At 43.2% G+C, this 18487-nt stretch overlaps 1 protein-coding gene across 2 annotated transcripts in view; it reads right to left on the reverse strand.

Annotated features, from left to right (window-relative positions):
- Positions 1 to 18487, reverse strand: part of CDH13 (cadherin 13) — a 684692-nt gene that overhangs the window by 57132 nt on the left and 609073 nt on the right. For both annotated transcript variants that reach the window (XM_081870212.1, XM_081870213.1), the window contains exons 9-10: positions 13608 to 13790; positions 11634 to 11887 (exon numbers count right to left, since the gene is read on the reverse strand). In XM_081870212.1, coding sequence (XP_081726338.1) covers positions 11634 to 11887; positions 13608 to 13790 — 437 coding nt within the window. The remainder of the gene's footprint in view (positions 1 to 11633; positions 11888 to 13607; positions 13791 to 18487) is intronic.

Below are 18487 nucleotides of genomic sequence, written 5' to 3' on the forward strand. Positions count from 1 at the left end.
CACTTACCATCCATGGAAGCAAACAGTGGAGGTTGGTACAGCAGGGCAAATGGGGGACTGCTCCACCAATCTCATTCTGAGACAGCCCTCCCTATTCCTCTCCCAGAGCTACAATTCTGAGTGGCTTATCAATCAATCCCTCTTCCTAGGAAACTGTGGGTAGTATAGCTCTCTGGGGAAAATAGAGGCCTCCTAACAACTCTCAGCACCCTTAACCTATTACATCTCCCAGAACTCTTTTTTGTGGGGAAGCCAAGTGGTATAGTAGCACTTTAAATGTACACTACAATTGTAGCCAAAGGCTTGCAGGAAAAATGCAGTGTCATTTGGTTGTCTGAATTCCACGGAGAGATCTGCTTGCATCTTGCCTTAGCGGGGAGAGGAGGAGACTTGCTTATTTTCATTTTCATTTCATTTCGTTTTATTCTTTTGCTCTCAAGAGAATGCCGGATTATGTTTTAGGCATTTCATGTTTCACACATCAAGTTGAGTTTCTTACACTTGTTATTACACACTGTGCGAAAACACTTTGGGTACTTTATTTATTTATTTATTTATTCTCTCTGGCTGCCTCTCGAAGCCGAGGAAAGATGAAATGCTGCTGCTGCTGCTGCTGCTGCTGCTGTTTGGGAGTTAAGCTGAAGAAAAAGAAGGCAACCGGAAAGGAAAAACAACAATGAAGATGTACAATGCCACTGACAGTTCTGCTGGTGGAAATTATGCCCTCTCCCTTCTGCCTGCTGTGCTGAAGTCCCACTGCGACTTTGACTAGCAAGCTACCTGGAAGGAAATGTGGCTGAGCGGTGGAGAATCTGCTTCACTTGCCAAAGGTGCCAGGATGCTGAATTAGAAGCATCATTCCCATCATGGCTTTCTGTGGTCCAGGGGTAGGGAAACTGTTGTCCTCCAGATGTTGCTGAACTCCAAACCCCATTGGCTCCAGCCAGGATGCATCTGCATAATCGGCGTCTGTTGCAGTGTGATTCCCTCTGGATCTATTTGTAGGACAGCACTGCAGTGCCACCAGCCTCCTGCCTGCAGATCTGACTGAAGAAGTGGCAAAGCTTTTCAGCTAAATGCAAGCAAATGGAGCCCCCCCCTTCTTCCATAGTAATGATTATTCACTTGTCTCCCCAAATTGACAGATTTCGTCTTACCCCAGAAAATAACACAGTTATTCCATAGGCCATATACAGGGCTATTTCTTTTTTGCCAGTCTGTTATGTGTCATTTTAAGGGACGCGGGTGGCGCTGTGGGTAAAACCTCAGCGCCTAGGACTTGCCGATCGCATGGTCGGCGGTTCGAATCCCCGCGGCGGGGTGCACTCCCGTCGTTCGGTCCCAGCGCCTGCCAACCTAGCAGTTCGAAGCACCTCTGGGTGCAAGTAGATAAATAGGGACTGCTTACCAGCGGGAAGGTAAATGGCGTTCCATGTGCTGCTCTGGCTCGCCAGATGCAGCTTGTCACGCTGGCCACATGACCCGGAAGTGTCTGCGGACAGCGCTGGCTCCCGGCCTATAGAGTGAGATGAGCGCACAACCCTAGAGTCTGGCAAGACTGGCCCGTACGGGCAGGGATACCTTTACCTTTACCTTTTATGTGTCATTTTAATTGCCACCCAAGACACGCATGTGCCATATTACAGGGTGGTGTAGTGGTTAGAGTGCTGGGATGTGACTCAGCCGTCAGTCTTACCTGGAGCCATTCACTGTCACTGAGTATAACCTACGTAACATTTGGGTGGGGATGAGAACAGGAGGTTTACCCATTGAAATAACTGAACCAAGTTACTCATGTTCATTAACTCTGAGTATGACTAGCATTGGCTACTAACCAATGTCTGCTTCTTTAAAATCATTGGAGGAAATGAAATAAATATTATGCCTATGTTATATTTTAAATTCTCTTAAACACCAACTTATTTGATGGGTGAATTGTTTCATTGATTGTTCTGTAAAACTGATTTGTGACCTTCTGTGGTGAAAAGTGGTCTGTAAATATTGGAAATATTAAATAAATACATAAATGGTCTCTGCTGGCAAACAATTAGCTTGGCTACATGATTAAGATTGGGTTTATCATTTCTCCAAAGTTATGGCTTCTCTCAAGAGATGAAACCTGCGTTCTGCTCCTTACACTGGATTTCTATATGTAATGATCAAGCTTTACATTATGGGCACACAACCTATTGCTGGTTATAAGCTCTGAAGAACTTCAGTTCATGGGTGACTTATGGTCTCTCTGCTGCCTAACAAAGTGCATAATTTCACTTACACTCAGAAGCTATTTTACAGAAATTGGACCTCTTATTACAAAGTTAATAGAAAAAACACTAGTTGAACTCCATGAGGTATTTTTCCTATTACTATAATATTACAGAAAGCTATTGGGTGAAAAATGAGTGCTCATATGTTCCAACCATTTCCTAAATGAACCTAAGTGCAATTCTAATAGCAAATGCTGCATGAGGTTATTGAAAGAAAAATGGTAGGGAGGAGGGTGGGTGTTTTGTGGTTTTTTGAAAGGGTGTCTCATTTTACTGGAGGCAGTCTTGTCATAAAATGCCATCTCATTGGGCAATTATAGAGGCAGGACTCTGGGAAAAGTTGCTAGTGCTACTGAAAGGCTCTGGGCTTTCTTAAGGATTTTTCGTGTATTTGCCTGAACCATAAGAGCAGCAGGGACAAAGGTGTTCTGAGAGTGGATGAACAGAGGGAGGTTGTTTTGTAGGACACTCATGGACAACAGCCACTTCAACTTGTGGCAAGAGCTGCACAGTGTTAGCTAATATATGTTTAGTCCACTCTTTTAACTTCCTTTTGCATAATTTTGTAGAATCTGCGGCAACAGGAGCCCTCACACAGGACCCAAGCACAACAGCATTCTCCCCTCCTGTAGTTTCTACCAACAGGTATTCAGAAGCAATTACTGCCTCTGACTATGGAGACACAACATAGCCATTGTGGCCAGAAGTCGTTGATTGCCTTCTCCTCCATGAATTTGTCTGATTCTCTTGTAAAGCCATCCAAGTTGGTGGCCATCACTGCCTCCTGTGACTGAGGGCAGACTCTGGTCTTTCAGATTTCAGTGGTGCCCTGCTCAGTTCAAGACGTCATAGTTGTGATGTCCTGAAGCGCCCCCTGGGCTAAGTGCCCAGCTCAGCGGAACCAGTTGCACTGCCCTAAATCCAACTCCACTGTGAGAGCAAGTTCATTAAGGTAACTATGTGCTGTGTGAATAAGTACTTCCTTTTATCTGTTCCGAGTCTTCCAACATTCAGCTAAAAAGATGAAAATTCTCAGACTACTGAGGAGGTGGAAGCGAGGCTATTAATTTAGGCCTATAGATTTATTATATTTTCTGTCTACACAAGGAAAGAAATTGTCTGACTTAAGAGCCTGGAGGCAAGCTTTTCAAACTCTGGAAGGCATTTTTAGCAGTGAATGAGTGCCTAGCTGCATACATGCAGACACTTTTGGCTCAAGACTCTCTAGGCGTGTGTGTGTGTGTGTGTGTGTGTGTGTGTGTGTGTGGTATTTTTTGAAACGAGATTGTTGAGTAATCCAACAGCAAGCTTATTGGTCCATGCCTACAATAAAGAGAGTGAAAAATTAATCCCCACGCCATTACGGCAAGGAATGATAGTTCTCAGCTCCCATCACGTTTTGACAGAGAGTGCTCAGCTCTGCTTGATGAAGCCAGCAGCAGAGTATGAAATACATTTCTAGAATTAGTTTCATGACTCATAGCTTATGCTTTCATTGCTCACAGAGGGCTGGTGATTGGCAGCATAAGTAGGGACAACAGAAGTAAGTTACTTCTTGCTCTGCTTAGTTTCTGCAATGCTTGGGAGTTGGGTTGAAGAGCCACTTCGCAAACAGAACTTCAGCAGATCAGTGTCCCCTGTAAATGGTTTTAGGCAGACTCCATCTCTTTACATACATAAATTAAATATCCAGATCTGATTTGTTTTCATTTTTCCAAGAAGCTTCCCCTTGGCATTTCCCGCATCTTGCAGCTGATAATTGCTGGCTGTGCTACATCAAATCATAGATGTGAAATGATCAAGTTATGCTGAGTTATTGTTAGTGCTGGTTTTAGTAGGGTTTTCCTCTCTCCCCACCCACACTCTAAATGAAAATGGTTTTAAAATGATGGTATAAATGTTGTTCCTATTTTGGTGTATATTTTGAAAACTGAATCAGTAAAAAATTTCTCTGGAACATTGATCCAAGAATTCTTTCAATGAACGTAGAATAAATTTGGAAGGGTTCCTCAATGTGAGCATCTCCTCACACAACTATTCCAAAGAGACCACCTCAAGCAGCTTCATGGCTTTTCTCCAGATCACCAGCCATGAAATAGCATTACTTTTCTCCAGTACATGCACTGGATGAAGTAGACTTTTGCCAAATAAAACTCAAGTCATGGAAGGATTTTTAGTTTTCACATAACTTTCTCCTTTTTGCTACCATGGATAAATGTAGCTCATTTCTCACCTGGAATCTCTTTAAGAAGTTACCTAGAATCATATCTAGGTGGGGAACCTCAGGCATGGGACCAAATCTAGCCCTCAGAATACTACCCAGGCCATATCCTGCAATGCTCCTGCTTTACATCCTGTATGTTTTTGCTGAGTCCCTGAACTACGGCAACGCCTTTTGCTTGTCTGGATGAAGAAAAGAGAGGTGTGTGTAGAAACCATCTAGAAATTGGCTCAGGGCCAGGGATGTGGGGGTTCAGGAGAATGCCAAGAACAGTGAATGGGAGAGGGGGGGCTGATCTGTCTGGCAAGCTGATATGTTTGTGCAGATGGAACATTTGTAACAGTATGATGTTGAATATATATATATATATATATATATATATATATATATAATCACATACCCATATTTTCAGATATGTGTGCCAATTAAATATAGCTATTTAATCAATTAGACATGCTGCAAAACCATAATCAACCATGCTCCCGCCTTTGCAAGAGAAAGATCAACTCAAATCATTTCCCGAGAATGAAAGTTGCAGTAATATATTTACATAAATAATTAAAACTCCAGAAGCACAGTAGGTAATAAAAATATATTGCCACAATAAAATATGAAAGCAGAGAGCATTGCTTTAATTAAAAATTACCACTACAGTGTAGTAAACAACTTATTTATACTTAGTGTGAAGCCTTAACTCTTGGAAGGCTCTGGACTTGTTGAGCCCATGGCGGAAAGAAATACCTTGAAGGATCTTTCCATAAAGACATATTTCTGAAGCTGGTAAATATGTTTAATTAAGATCTACTGTTAATAATGGATTTCTGAGAATGAGGTTCTTCTTTTAATTTCCCATGGTACGGAACATTATTAAATTTGGCCTTTAACATCTCTTTGACACACACACACACACACACACACACACACACACACACACACAAATGTTCTGATTAACAATTCTGAGATGGGGAAGAGGCACTCAAAATTAAACTCTTAAATCTGTTATAAAACTGACAGGAATCCCTGATTAAGAAATCAAAGTTCGTAATTGTGATTTGGAATCTATTAATCATTGGCTTGTCTTAACTGTTGCATAATAAATGGTTTGGGGTCCTACTTCCCCCAACTTCCAAGAAAAATGACACAATAAATAGAAAACTTAACTTGAAGTTAACTTAACAGTAGAGATGGCGCTGCGTCTAATGACCAATATTCAGGTGTACCATATAAAGATTTGTCATCAATGCTACCAGCTGCAGCTAAGACAGGCAACAGCAAGAAAATAGAAAACTTAGGAAGAACATTCAAGGAATGGGAAATTTTAATATGGCAATATCCTTTAACTGAAAGATGGAGAAAGCAAGCAAAATTAAAAACGTAAAAAGAAATCCAGTAGGGATGGTGATGTGCTCTGCCCAGTGACATTTCTTCTTCCAAACCAGGGAGAGTTTAATTTTAGTCTCACCCAAGCCAATGTTCCTGAGTGTTTGAGTATATTATTTTTCTTGCATTCTGAACATTGCACATATCAGGCTAGCTTATGTTGCTCATTACCAGAAGTCTGGAGAATCTCCTAGTTATTCACCAAGCAACCTGAAGATGCTCCCTTTGCATTAAATAGCTGTGCAGCTCATAAATAATGCTTTCCAGGAACATTTCCACCCACAACAGCTAAATAAGTATACAAGCACATGTTTCCATTAGGCCTCTGTTAATAACAGGGAACATTATACAGACAACTGCTGGTTTTCAGATTTCAGCAGTCAGTTGTGAAAAGCTAATCCAGTGATAGCAGTCAGAAGACTGGACCAAATCAGCCCATGTGATCCACACACCCCGGGTGTCTCATTTTCCAAGTGTTCAATTTGTACCATTTTCCAAGTTTGCACAATTAGGATGTGTGTGTGTGTGTGACTCTATCAACTTAAGTTTCCCCCAGTGACTCATTGTTCTTGCTTTATGTTCAGTTTGCACCATTTTTCATATCAGTTCACAAATTCATCCCCTCAAGAAAGAAAAAAAATTCACATTTACCAGTGTGATGTGATGCTTTGAATGCTGGATTTTGACTTGAGAGAACAAAGTTTGAATCCCCACTCAGCCATGATGCTTCATGAGGTTGTTGTGAGGATAAAACGGGGAGGGGAAAACCATGTACACCTACTTGAGCTCCTTGGAGGAAAAGGTAGTATTAAAATGTAATAAATAAATAGTACTTTTAATATTCAATTTACATAATGCATTTCCATGTATTATTTCCACCAACATGTGCATTCTTGTGCACATTTCCCCCTAATGCATGCTGTTTCGGACACAGTTTTGGTGGTGGGTTGAGTTTGGAGAAGTGCATTGCAAAATTTTAAATACAGTGGTGCCCCGCAAGACGAACGCCTCGCAAGACGAAAAACCCGCTAGACGAAAGGGTTTTCCGTTTTGGAGGCGCTTCGCAAAACAAATTTCCCTATGGGCTTCCTTCGCAAGACGAAAGCCCATAGGGAAATCTCCGGGACAGCGGGGAAGCGCAGCGCGTCTTCCCCACTGTCCTCAGACCTCCTCCGAAGGCTGGTGGTGGGGCGGAGAGACCTCCTCCTGCCGCCAGCCTTCGGAAGGCTGCTCCGAAGGCTGGCGGTGGGGCGGAGAGACCTCCTCCCGCCGCCAGCCTTCGGAAGGCTGCTCCGAAGGCTGGCGGTGGGGCGGAGGGACCTCCTCCCACCACCAGCCTTGGGATGGCTGCTCCGAAGGCTGGCGGTGGGGCGGAGAGACCTCCTCCCGCCGCCAGCCTTCGGAAGGCTGCTCCGAAGGCTGGCGGTGGGGCGGAGAGACCTTCTCCCTGCGCCAGCCTTCGGATGGCTGTCCTGAAGACTTGCGGTGGGAGGAGGGTTTTCCTTCCCACTGCCAACTTTCAGAATGCTGTTCTGAATGTTCAGTCCTTCCCACTGCCAACTTTCAGAATGCTGTTCTGAATGTTGGCGGTGGGGAGGAAAAACCCTCCTCCCACCGCAAGGCCCGGGAACAGAGGAGAAGCGCTGTGCGCCTTCCCCTCTGTTCCCGTACCTGTCCTGAAGGCTTGCAGTGGGGAGAAAAGCCCTTCTCCGCACCGCCAGCCTGGCAAGTGGTCTCCATAGGAAAGCATTAATTGATTTTCAATGCATTCCTATGGGAAACCGTGCTTCGCAAGACGAAAAACTCGCTAGATGAAAAAACTCGCGGAACGAATTAATTTCGTCTTGCGAGGCACCACTGTAATGCAAATTTAGAAGGGCAGCTATGTTTGGCTTCACATATTGGTCTGGGAACTGAATTAGTTAGATTTTCATTTTCATTTGCTTAACAAAAATTATATACCACTTCATTGTAAGAAAATCTCTAAGTGGCTTACACGATTATATAATAAAACATTTTTAAAATTCCCAATAAAAACAGATATTTAAAAACATTCAAAAGGTGATTAAAATCAACATTAGCTGAAATATCCCTCAGTACAACGGTATGATCTTGTGAAGCCACTCAGTTTTCTCAGCCTCTTCCATATTTCCACTGGTTCCCCCACCTTCCAAACCCTACTCTGTTAACATCCTTGTTCATGTGGAATCTTTGCCTTGCCCCCAACCTCATGGCTTTGCTTTTCATGTTGTTGTTGCTGCTCTTTTTGAGATGTTCAGCCTGAGAAAAGCAAAGCTTTCCTAGGGGGAACAGAGAGAAAGATCCTGTGGCTTGGCAGTGCAAGCAACGGTCTAAGCGATGTCATGAGCTCTGGGAGCCTCTTCCGTTTAGGTTCTGTGCCATTGTTATTCAAGATTGCTAACTCCTCGGCAGGAGATTGTGACTGGCGGTACATGGCCAAGGGGATTTCTGCCCTTCTGTCTGGCTAGGTTATGCTATTTGAAAAGCAAACGAGCGCCCCGACGAGCTATTAATACCAGCTGTGATTTGCATTTGCAACATAATCATTATAGGAATTGCCAAAATTCGCTGGGCCTGGTTGAGGGGGGAGGGGAGGGGAGCAGTGGAGGGATCTGGTATTCAAGGCAGATTGAAGATAATAGCAGCCCACAGTGTGTCTCACACCTTTGGTCTCTGGAGACAGCATCCCTTCCACTGTGAAAGATCAAACACTACAAATAATTAATGAGCCTGTTCTTGTCAAAATAGCTCCCTTGGAAATAGTTACACCTGTCAATAACTTGAGCACCATATTTGTAATCAAAAAGGCCAACCCCCATCAGGGAATACAGGACTTCTTCAATACAAGCTAGGTTTTAAGTGATGCACCTGGGAGGTAGCTGGCAGTGGTGATGATAGTCATATATTGATGCTCTGACACTTAATAGAAATTCCTCAGCACTTGTCCAACCATCAGCAGCCACCCCTGAGAACAGCAAATGACACCAGGAATCCCTGGAGCAAAGACTAAAACAAAATGAAGTGGGTAAACCTGAATTTAATAAATAAATTTCTCCCAAATAATAAACAGGGGAGATGACACCTGTTAAGGGCAGAGCTCATAGTTATTTCTGACACAGGTGCATGAAATATTCATACTCTGCTTTAACTAGGTGTTTTAACGACATGGGGAATTGAACCCTCTAATTATCTACCCTAACTTTTCTCACCTAACATTGCAATTTGCAATGCTCATATCTGCTTAAATTCTCCTTTGCATTGTTTCCACTTCTGCTTCACTCAAGCCACATGCACCCAAATGACTCCACTGCTTGTTTGTATACACCACGAGTGCAATGATCAGCAGAAATGTTTTCTTAGCAGAATGAGTTATGTGCTTCTGGGCTGAGCCAACACTCTGCTATCTGAGCCGGCTCCTTTCAGAGCTTGACTGCTGTTTGGGTAACAGGCCATCTAAGACTCAAATGCCTACAAGATGAGAATGCAGAACTCCATCTTCCATCCTGTGCCCTCTGGAGTGAACCTACCTAATATGCACTTCATGAAGTGATACATGAAGTGAAGTTCAGCCATCCTTCAAAATTTGCAGTTCTCAGGATTTTGGAATGCAGTTCGCCAACCAAAACATGTATACAAAAATATGTATATCAGGAGAAAGTGTGCATAACGTTACACATATCTGTGAATATAGCATACAAAATTGCATTAGGAACAATAGCTCAGTGAAGAATGTTGCTAGATTTGTGTACAGAATGTGTGCATTAAGAGAAATGAGCACAATGTGCAATAATCAGAAACAGAAAGAAACCAAAGTGGGCAGCTTTATCCATCCATCCCTAGCTTGAGATATTGCTAAACACAGGAGTTAGCACTGATTTCTCCAGAACGGAAATAGACGGGCAGAAAGAATGTAGCAGCTGTGCATGCTGCCAACTGGAGCCACCCTCATCACATGCACCAATGCTGAAGGAATGCAACAGCTATGGCCTCCTGTTACAAATATAAACTATGGAAAATGTGAGAGAGTAAGTCCCCACTTCACATATGACTGCTCCTATATCACTCCCAGGGACATGTAAGAGGTTCCATCCAGGATTGGTCTTCTTGTCCTGTATGTGTATCAAAGAAGTACTGTTGACCCTGTTAAGGAGTTCTGTGGCTTCTGTGTCATGCAAACAATCAAGGAATACCAGGCATGCAGAAGGACATCTCTGGTCCATTTTCAAGAATAATAGAGAGGTGGGTGGAAAGAGATATGTGGAAGGGGAATGCCCAAGGCTGAGAGAAGGTAGGGATTTTGCAGTGTCAAAGCTAAAGTTCTGCAGGATTGCTCTAAAGTGGGTCCAGAAATGTTGAGGCAGAGACTGGATTTCAGAGGTGGAAGAATGCTCAAAGAAAAGGAAGCACCAGGAAGAAAGAAGAGCCCCCAAACAGGTAAGTTAGGAGACATCATGGCAAAAGTCCTGAGTCACCTCCAAGCTCCTTGCTTCTGGGGCTTCTGGGAAGCATAAGCCACCCCAATTTGCACTTGCTGCAAAAGATAATTCTAGCTGATATCAGTGAAAGACACAACCCCTTTGAGGAAATTTTGTGGGCTGCTTCCTCATGCATTAAAAGTAATGGTGAAGGCCACACCTGTGCAAGCAGAGACTCCAAATGTACACTGGCAAATGCATGGGGCTGTGGATTGGAGTGGCAATCATCTTCAAAGGTCCACACATCCATCCATGCATTACATGTCATTAACAATGATGCCAGTTGCAGACAGTTTGGATGTCAGCTGGCTATCACAGGATTTGCTGTTTCTATATTCCCAAGCCATCCCTACTCCAAACAGCCAGTCAATTTTAGAGTGAAAAACCTATAGTTTCTCTCTCCACAGGGATGTGCAAAAGTGCCGGTAGATGAGAATAATCTGATATATTTGCACATACTGTGGCCGCAGGAGGTTCAGAACAGGAAACCACATTCATATGTCACAAAATAGTATTGTAATTGATTCTCTATCCTTTAAACATGAGACAATGGCAGCATTTAATAGTCCACACACTTCCTTGGAGACAGGGACTACGTGTGTGATATTACCAGAGACATCATTCTGTAGAATTGATCCTGGGTGGTCTTTCCCCCTTCTAAAAGTAGGTGCTTTGTTTAATGTCAATGCTTCAACTGAAGGACATTTATTTCCCAGTAGCACTGGAAAATTGGGGCAAATAGCTATCATTTCACCAGTGAGTGTGAGAACTAAATATGAATATCATTCGGCCTATTAAACAAAGGAGGCTTTCCCCCACCCTACCCTGTTACCTGCCTTAACTATTTTGCCCAACATTATTTTGCAGAATAAATTACACGTTCACATATTTTAAAGCAAGAGAACTTGAACAGATGTTCCCAACTTTTATATGTTTCTTTGTGCACCTGAAGCATAGGAGCATCAAGCTCCCAATACAGTTTCTGAAAAATCAAAATCCAGATTTTCAAATTGGTCTTTTCAACGTGAACTTTATCCAATTTTCAGTCTTTGTTTCTAAATTATTTGACAGTGCTCAAATCAGGACATGTGTTAGGACAGGCACCCCAGCAATCAATCAATCAATCAATCAATCAAATATAAAAGCCATATGGTTGTTAATTTGAAATATTTGCAAACCTCAATATTAGCATTTCATTTTTTTAAAAAAATCAAGTTCATGAGAAATTACTAATAATAGTAAGCTGGGATTCAGGAATATTCTACTCACCTTATAGTCTGATGTTGCAAAGTGTCTGGATCTGTGGCATTGACTGTTAACACAACACTGCCAATGGGGATGTTTTCTTGTTTGGTGATAGTCATTGGGTCTGGGTGGAAAACAGGGGCTTCATTGACATCCAGAACCGTGATCTGAACAGTTGCGGTGGAACTGGTGTCATATGCTATGTCTGGAACTAATGGATCTTCATTTTCTACTTTGATCAGGAGTGTGTGGAAAGCTGAAATCTCACAGTCCAAAGGCTGAAAAGCAAAAACATAAAAAGAGCCCTGATGGATCAGGCCAAATGCCATCCTAGTCCAACACCATGTTCTCACAGTGGCCAGCCAAATAGAATGTATCAACCAGGTTTAATAGCCACTGATAGCTTTATTGTCCATAAATTTGCCTAATCTTATCCAAATTGGTGGCCTTTGCTACCTCTTGTGGGAGCGAATTCCATACCTTTACTACGCACTGTCGAATATTGGGTTAAACCATTGCTAGTCTCTCACCAGTGGTAAACAGGAAATGTTGCCTCTTTCTCAAACAGATTTCTCCCTCTCTGTGCAACCATGAAGTCTAGAAACTTGCAGGAACTTCTTTCAATGTTTCCTATTCTGGATTGATCCTATGTATGAATGCAGAAAGAGCCCTGCTGGGACTATCTAGTGGACTATCTAGTTTGGCATCCTAGTCTCACAGTGGCCAGCTAGATGCTTATGGGAAGCACACAAGCAGTACCTGAGCACAACAGCACTCTACCCTCCTGCAGTCCCCAACAAGTGGTATTCAGAAGCACACTGATTCTAACAGTGAGGGTGCAATATAGCCACCAGCATTGGTAGCCATGATGCACTTACCACAGCCTGTGTGGACTTATGTTGATGCTCACAACACAAGGTCCTTCAGACCAATAAGTTACTTGTGGCTCCTGAATCCTCCTCTGGTAAGTCAAAGAAGGCCCAAAAGAAATCCAGTCATGACTGACTCTGGGGTTGCAGCGCTCATCTTGCTTTATTGGCCAAGGGAGCCGGCGTACAGCTTCGGGGTCATGTGGCCAGCATGACCAAGCCGCTTCTGGTGAACCGGAGCAGCGCATGGAAACGCCATTTACCTTCCCGCCGGATCGGTACCCATTTATCTCCTTGCACTTTTGACGTGCTTTTGAACTGCTAGGTTGGCAGGAGCAGGGACCGAGCAACAGGAGCTCACCCCATCGCAGGGATTTGAACCGCCGACCTTCTGATCGGAAAGTCCTAGGTTCTGTGGTTTAAACCACAGCACCACCCAGGTCCCTTTTGCTTCTCATAGTTAAAGATAAATTTAAAGAAGTGGTAGGCAGCTTGCAGACTATGAGTCAATTGTGGCCCGTAGCCAATCACTAGTTCTGTCTTCCTTCTATGTGATTCTGTACTTTTGTTTTTTAAAAAAATTCCAGCCAAATTGCTCAAATCCCTCTTCAAGAGGGAGACACAACTGCCTGAAACCCGCAGTCTAAACTTCCCACACAGTCTAAACTTCCCACATTTCTCACAGCAATCAATCACTCCCCTCAGAAAATTCCTGCTGGGTACTTCATGGCTAGCTTAGCAAGCAGGATTGTATCATTAGAAATGAACAATGGCAGAGGTGGTGAACCTTTTTCAGCCCCAGGGTCACATTTCCTTCTGGGCAACTTTCTGAACAGCAGACTAGTTTCTACACTCACCCTCTATCCTTCGAACAAGGGTCAGGGGCAAATTCCAGCCAAGCAAAAACACTCAGGGTGTGAAACATGACCACTGAGGGTTGTGGCCTGCAGAGATTTCTGAGGGCCTGATAGTGAGCTCTGGAGGGCCACGGCTGATTCACAGGCCTAAGCTTCCCCACTTCTGACAACAGAAACCTCTGAAAATTTAAAGCATTTCCAAAAAGGGGCAACATAAGACATTATGGCCATTCTTTAGATGTCTAAGAGGCACAGCTAATCCTTCTTCTCACCTTGACAACTGACAGCATCCCTTCATTGTTCTTGGGGTTCGTATGGATTTCAAAGCTCTGTCCTGGGTTGCCATTGATGATGGTATAAACTGCTCTCCATGCTCCTGTTGCCGGGTCATCCCGATCCTCCACAGTCAGATTGACAATCACGCCCGTGCTGCCTTCCTTCACCGTAGCTTGGAACTCAAAATTAATAAAGAAAGCCATAAATGTTACTACCATCAAACAAATGACCACAGTCGGCACAACAAATTTGTTTAAGGTGTTATTAATTATTCACCACAACCAAAGGGAAAATGTAATCCTTGAGTGAAACTGAAATTTTACAGGCCATAAATAATGCAGACAGAGAGCGTAAAGTATAAGAAACGGTATTACAATTTCTCTGCTCTGATTCTTGAAAGATTAAAGATAAAGAACCACATGATTGTTGAGACAGGCTTTGAAAACTCTCCAGAATAATAAAAAAGATGAAATCTTTTGTTAACTCCTCTTAATATAGAGAGATTCAATATACAATACATAAAGGTGCTTTGGAATACAATGCTTAGAGGAGGAAATGCATTAAGAATGCTTTTAAGAGTAGAGTGCTTTAAAGGTGATTTTTACTCATCTTGATTATTTTCCCTCTCTACTTGAACCATAATATTTCATTGTCCTTTCCAGTCTGTATGGACGACGGTGTTCTTTGTAATAAAATAACTGGAGGATCTCCCAAAGCTTATTCCCCAAGCTATCCAGTTCCCCTTTAAGTGTTCTTTCCATTTAAAATTTTCCACAGAGCTGGAGGAAACCTTGATGGTGACAGCATTGTAACCATTTACAGCCTAGGTGGAAAGACTTTTACATGGTCCAAGTCAACTTTGAAGTAGCCCAGCATGGAGTCAACTTGACCTGGTTTTGTTCTATGCCTGTTGCTTATGGACAAAGAGCAAAGGTGCAAAGAGAATCCAAAGTGGTGATGAGCAGGTGGCAACATCCTAATTTTAATGAAGCTTCCTCGACTAATACCCAGGATGGCTAGGGTCCACCTGCACTGTTGGAGCCAGTGCGCCTCTAAGTACCAGTTGCTGGGAATCACAAGAGAAGAGAGTGTGGTTGCACTCGGGACCTGCTTGCTGGCTTTCCATAGCTGTCTGTCTGGCCACTGAGAAAGCAGGAAAGCAGGATAGTGAACTAGATGGGCCTATGGGCTGAACCAGCAGGGTGGTTCTTATGTTCTTCTACCTGTTGCTAGGATCCACAAGTCGGAAGAGTGCTGTTCCACTCAGATCCTGCTTGTGGGCTTCCCATAGGTTGGCTGCTGTGAGAACAGGATACTGAGCTAGAAGGGTGCTTGGTCTGATCCAGCTGGGCACTTCTTATGTTCTAATTAGCCAGTGCCAACTACCCAAACATTTTGCTGCATTCCTTTTTGGGTAGGTAACAACACTGCTCAAAGAAGCCATGCTATTTTCTCTCTTATCCATCTCTTTGCGCTCATGCATGTGTCTCTGGAGCTCAAACCCATAGAGAGCAGCCCTTCAAATTATTGCCAAAGGGATCTCAGCCCTTAGAAAATGGCTCCTATGGGTGGCAGTATTGCTTCTGAATACCAGTTCTTGGAAACTGCAGAAAGAGAGTGTGCTCTTGTTCTCAGGTCCCTACTTGCAGGTTTCCCACAAGCATCTGGTTGGCCACTGTGAGAACAGGAGGCCAGACAAGGTGGGCCATTGATCCAATTGATCAAGCTCACCTTATATTTTTATAGTGCAGTGCCAAAAAATTATGTTGCATTTTCCCATCAATTAATGGGAAAAGAAACAGCACCTAAATTTATCAAAGTGTGTAGAGGGAACTCACTGAAATTCCCATGAATAGGGTGCAGGGGTTTTTTTATGTGCTTAGCTTTTAAGAAGGCCAAGTGGTGTTTGTGAGTGTCCTTTCGTCAAATCATCTCACCAGTGGTTTGTACTTTGCAGCTTCCACAGATTTCTGCACTTTAGTTTAAGCCCAGGGTAGCTCAGGAGGTAGCTCCTCCTATCAGGTTTTTTTTTTAAGATCAGGAATAGCAGATAAACAAGGGAAATTTCAGGGTGTTGGGGAAATGTTTACTGGGCAGGAAAATACATACACAACCCTTGGACACCTCCCAAAAATAACGGAAGCTCAAAACGCTGCATCCCCATAATAAAGGAATTCTCAAATACCCTGAGAATGAGCCCCCCCAAAATGCAAGCTGATTTTATAGAGGAGGGGGGGGGACCCAAAGTTTTGAAAAACTAGAGGACAGATTTCAGCACACAGCGTAACAGAAATACCCACATAGGAGCATTAGATCATACATCACTAACACTGAAAATAACATGAACATAGCAACCCCCTTTAAAGTTGGAAAAAATAGTTAGACTGGGAGAAGTTGTGCTGGTAGCCAAACCTCCAGTGACTGTTAAGATATGATTAGATTATGCATTAATTGATTTTCTTCGTCTTTAATATCTACACATCCCTGAAGCACCACAGTCAATTGAGAACAAAATAGATGAGTCCAGATGTGTATTTAAGCTGTTGCCATCAGCATCCATCTAAAAACCATCACTTAGTAATGGCATACCTTGGGCCAAATCCCCAATTGGTTTAAACTGGGTCAGCAGATTTATACTTGTTCACATGCCAGCTGAGACATTCTCCCTGGCAAGTTTCACCTCCTAAAAAGATTTATTCATCTCATTGCAAGCAACTGGCCGCAAGCAGAAACTTCAAATCCTCAAGTGCAACTTAGCATTGATTTACATGTCCAGATCTGCACCTTGAGAACATGGATGAAAAAGACCTCTACTGGGATAGACATGTGCTGAAATTGCCACATGGCTTATCTGTTTACCGCCATTTGCATCCCACCTTTCTCCACGTAATGGGAGCCAAGGAATATTGTGTCACACAAATGACACACCTCAGCCTGCATGGGTCAGAGCCCTGTTGGATCAGGCCAAAGCCCATGTAAGTTTAGTATCCTGCTCTCACAGTGGCTAACCAGGTGTCTGAAAAGGAAGCCCACAAGCTCAACCTGAACTCAGCAGCATTCTCCCCACTTGTGATCCTCAGCAACTGGTATATGGAGGCTTACTGCCTTTGACACTGCAGGTAGAACATAGCCAGCATGGCTAGTAGTCTTGTCCTCCAATAATTTGTCTAACTCTCCCTTTTGAAGGCATTCAACTTGGAGGCCATCACTACAGTATGTGGTAGCAAACTCTATAGTATGACCCCACTCACTCTCAATTTATAGTTTTTGTGTGTGTTTATAAAGGGAGATCTGATCACAGATCTCCTACCATCACAGCTTATTTGCTCCTAAATTTAATATGCCACTGCTCATTTCAATCACTGCAGAATGCAGCAGGAAATATGCAGGTGAGGTTGTTCCACACAGCTCTAGGTGGGACCTCTCAGTCAGCTGAAAAGCCAAACTGTTTGAAAATGACCTACTCAATCACCCATGCACATAAAGCCTTCTTGTAATGGGATAGTCGCTTTGTATCCCATACAAATATTGGGCAAAGTGCTCAGTAGGAGAATCAGTAACTAGACTCTGTGGCTTTGCCAAAGGTACAGATTTCTGTCACAGACTGTGGTGCCAACGCGGTTTGAATTAAAGAGCCTCGGAGAGCAGCAAATGTAACGAAAGAGAAAACATGGTCTGGATTGATGAGCATCAAACCCAATGAGTCATTAGGATTCCACCCGCTGGGAGCACCAGTTGAGAATAACCAAATTAAAAGTGCAAGTCGCTTTGCATTAATCTGGGAATCATTCCTTGGCTGAAGGTGCTTGGTGCATCCTATCTCTGTGTTTGTTTTCCCTTGTAGAGCTCACAAATGATGAAAAATGACAGGAGATGCATCAGCTCCAGAAGAGAATGGCTAGAGAGCCAAGAAATGTCATTCCTTCCTTTGAGATTTGCCTCCAAGAAAAGAAACATTTGTTTGAAACTGGATCAGAGGATGTACTCTGGGAACACAGGAAGTTGCCTTTTACAGAGTCAGGCCATTGGTTCATCTAGCTCAGTACTGCCTACACTGACTGACAGCAGCTCTACAGGGTTTCAGGCAGGAGTCTCTCCCAGCCGTCGCTGGAAGTACTGGGGACTGAAACTGGGATGTTCTTGCATGCAGAGCAGATGCTCTGCCACTGAGCTACTGTATAATGCAGTGTCAACCAGCTTCAAGCATGTTTTACTGTTACTATGTGCTACAGCTTATTGCTTGTTTTGCTCAGTTTAATGTGGTCCCAACATGTCAACAATATATATATTATTAAAGCAAAGTGGACACAGCTTGGACTGTGCTTCAGGCATCACAGAAGAAATGTACAGATCTGCCCCCCTCACTGCCACCCAAATATCATGGGTTCACTTAAGCCACATTCACACCATTGTGATAGCACTTTAAACAGTCATGCCTTCCCTCAGATAAGTCTGGAAGCTGTAGTTTGTTAAGGGTACTGAGAGTTGTTAGATTACTCCTATTCCCCTCACAGAACTACAATTCCCAGAGTTCTCTGTGAAGAAGGATTGACTGTTAAACCACTCTGAGAACAGTAACTCTATGAGGGGAATAGGGGCATTTAAGAGACTCTCAGCATCCTTAACAAACTACAGCTCACAGGATCCCTTAGAACAAGCCTTGACAGTGGTTTCATAGTGCTTTAATTGGATGGTGTGAATGTGGCCTTCGTCTCTTAAATGGTGTAAATGTTTCAGAGAAACCACATAGGTCAAGGGCAGCTGATGCATCAAGAACAGTAAATAAAGAGCTTTCTGATGTATGCTGCCATTTTGTTCCTTCACAATGACTCAGAGCAACATTACAGGTCTTAGGGAGAAGTTAAAATGGCTGCTG

Source organism: Podarcis erhardii, assembly GCF_964252035.2.
Source record: "Podarcis erhardii genome assembly, chromosome: 7".
Lineage (NCBI taxonomy): Eukaryota > Metazoa > Chordata > Lepidosauria > Squamata > Lacertidae > Podarcis > Podarcis erhardii.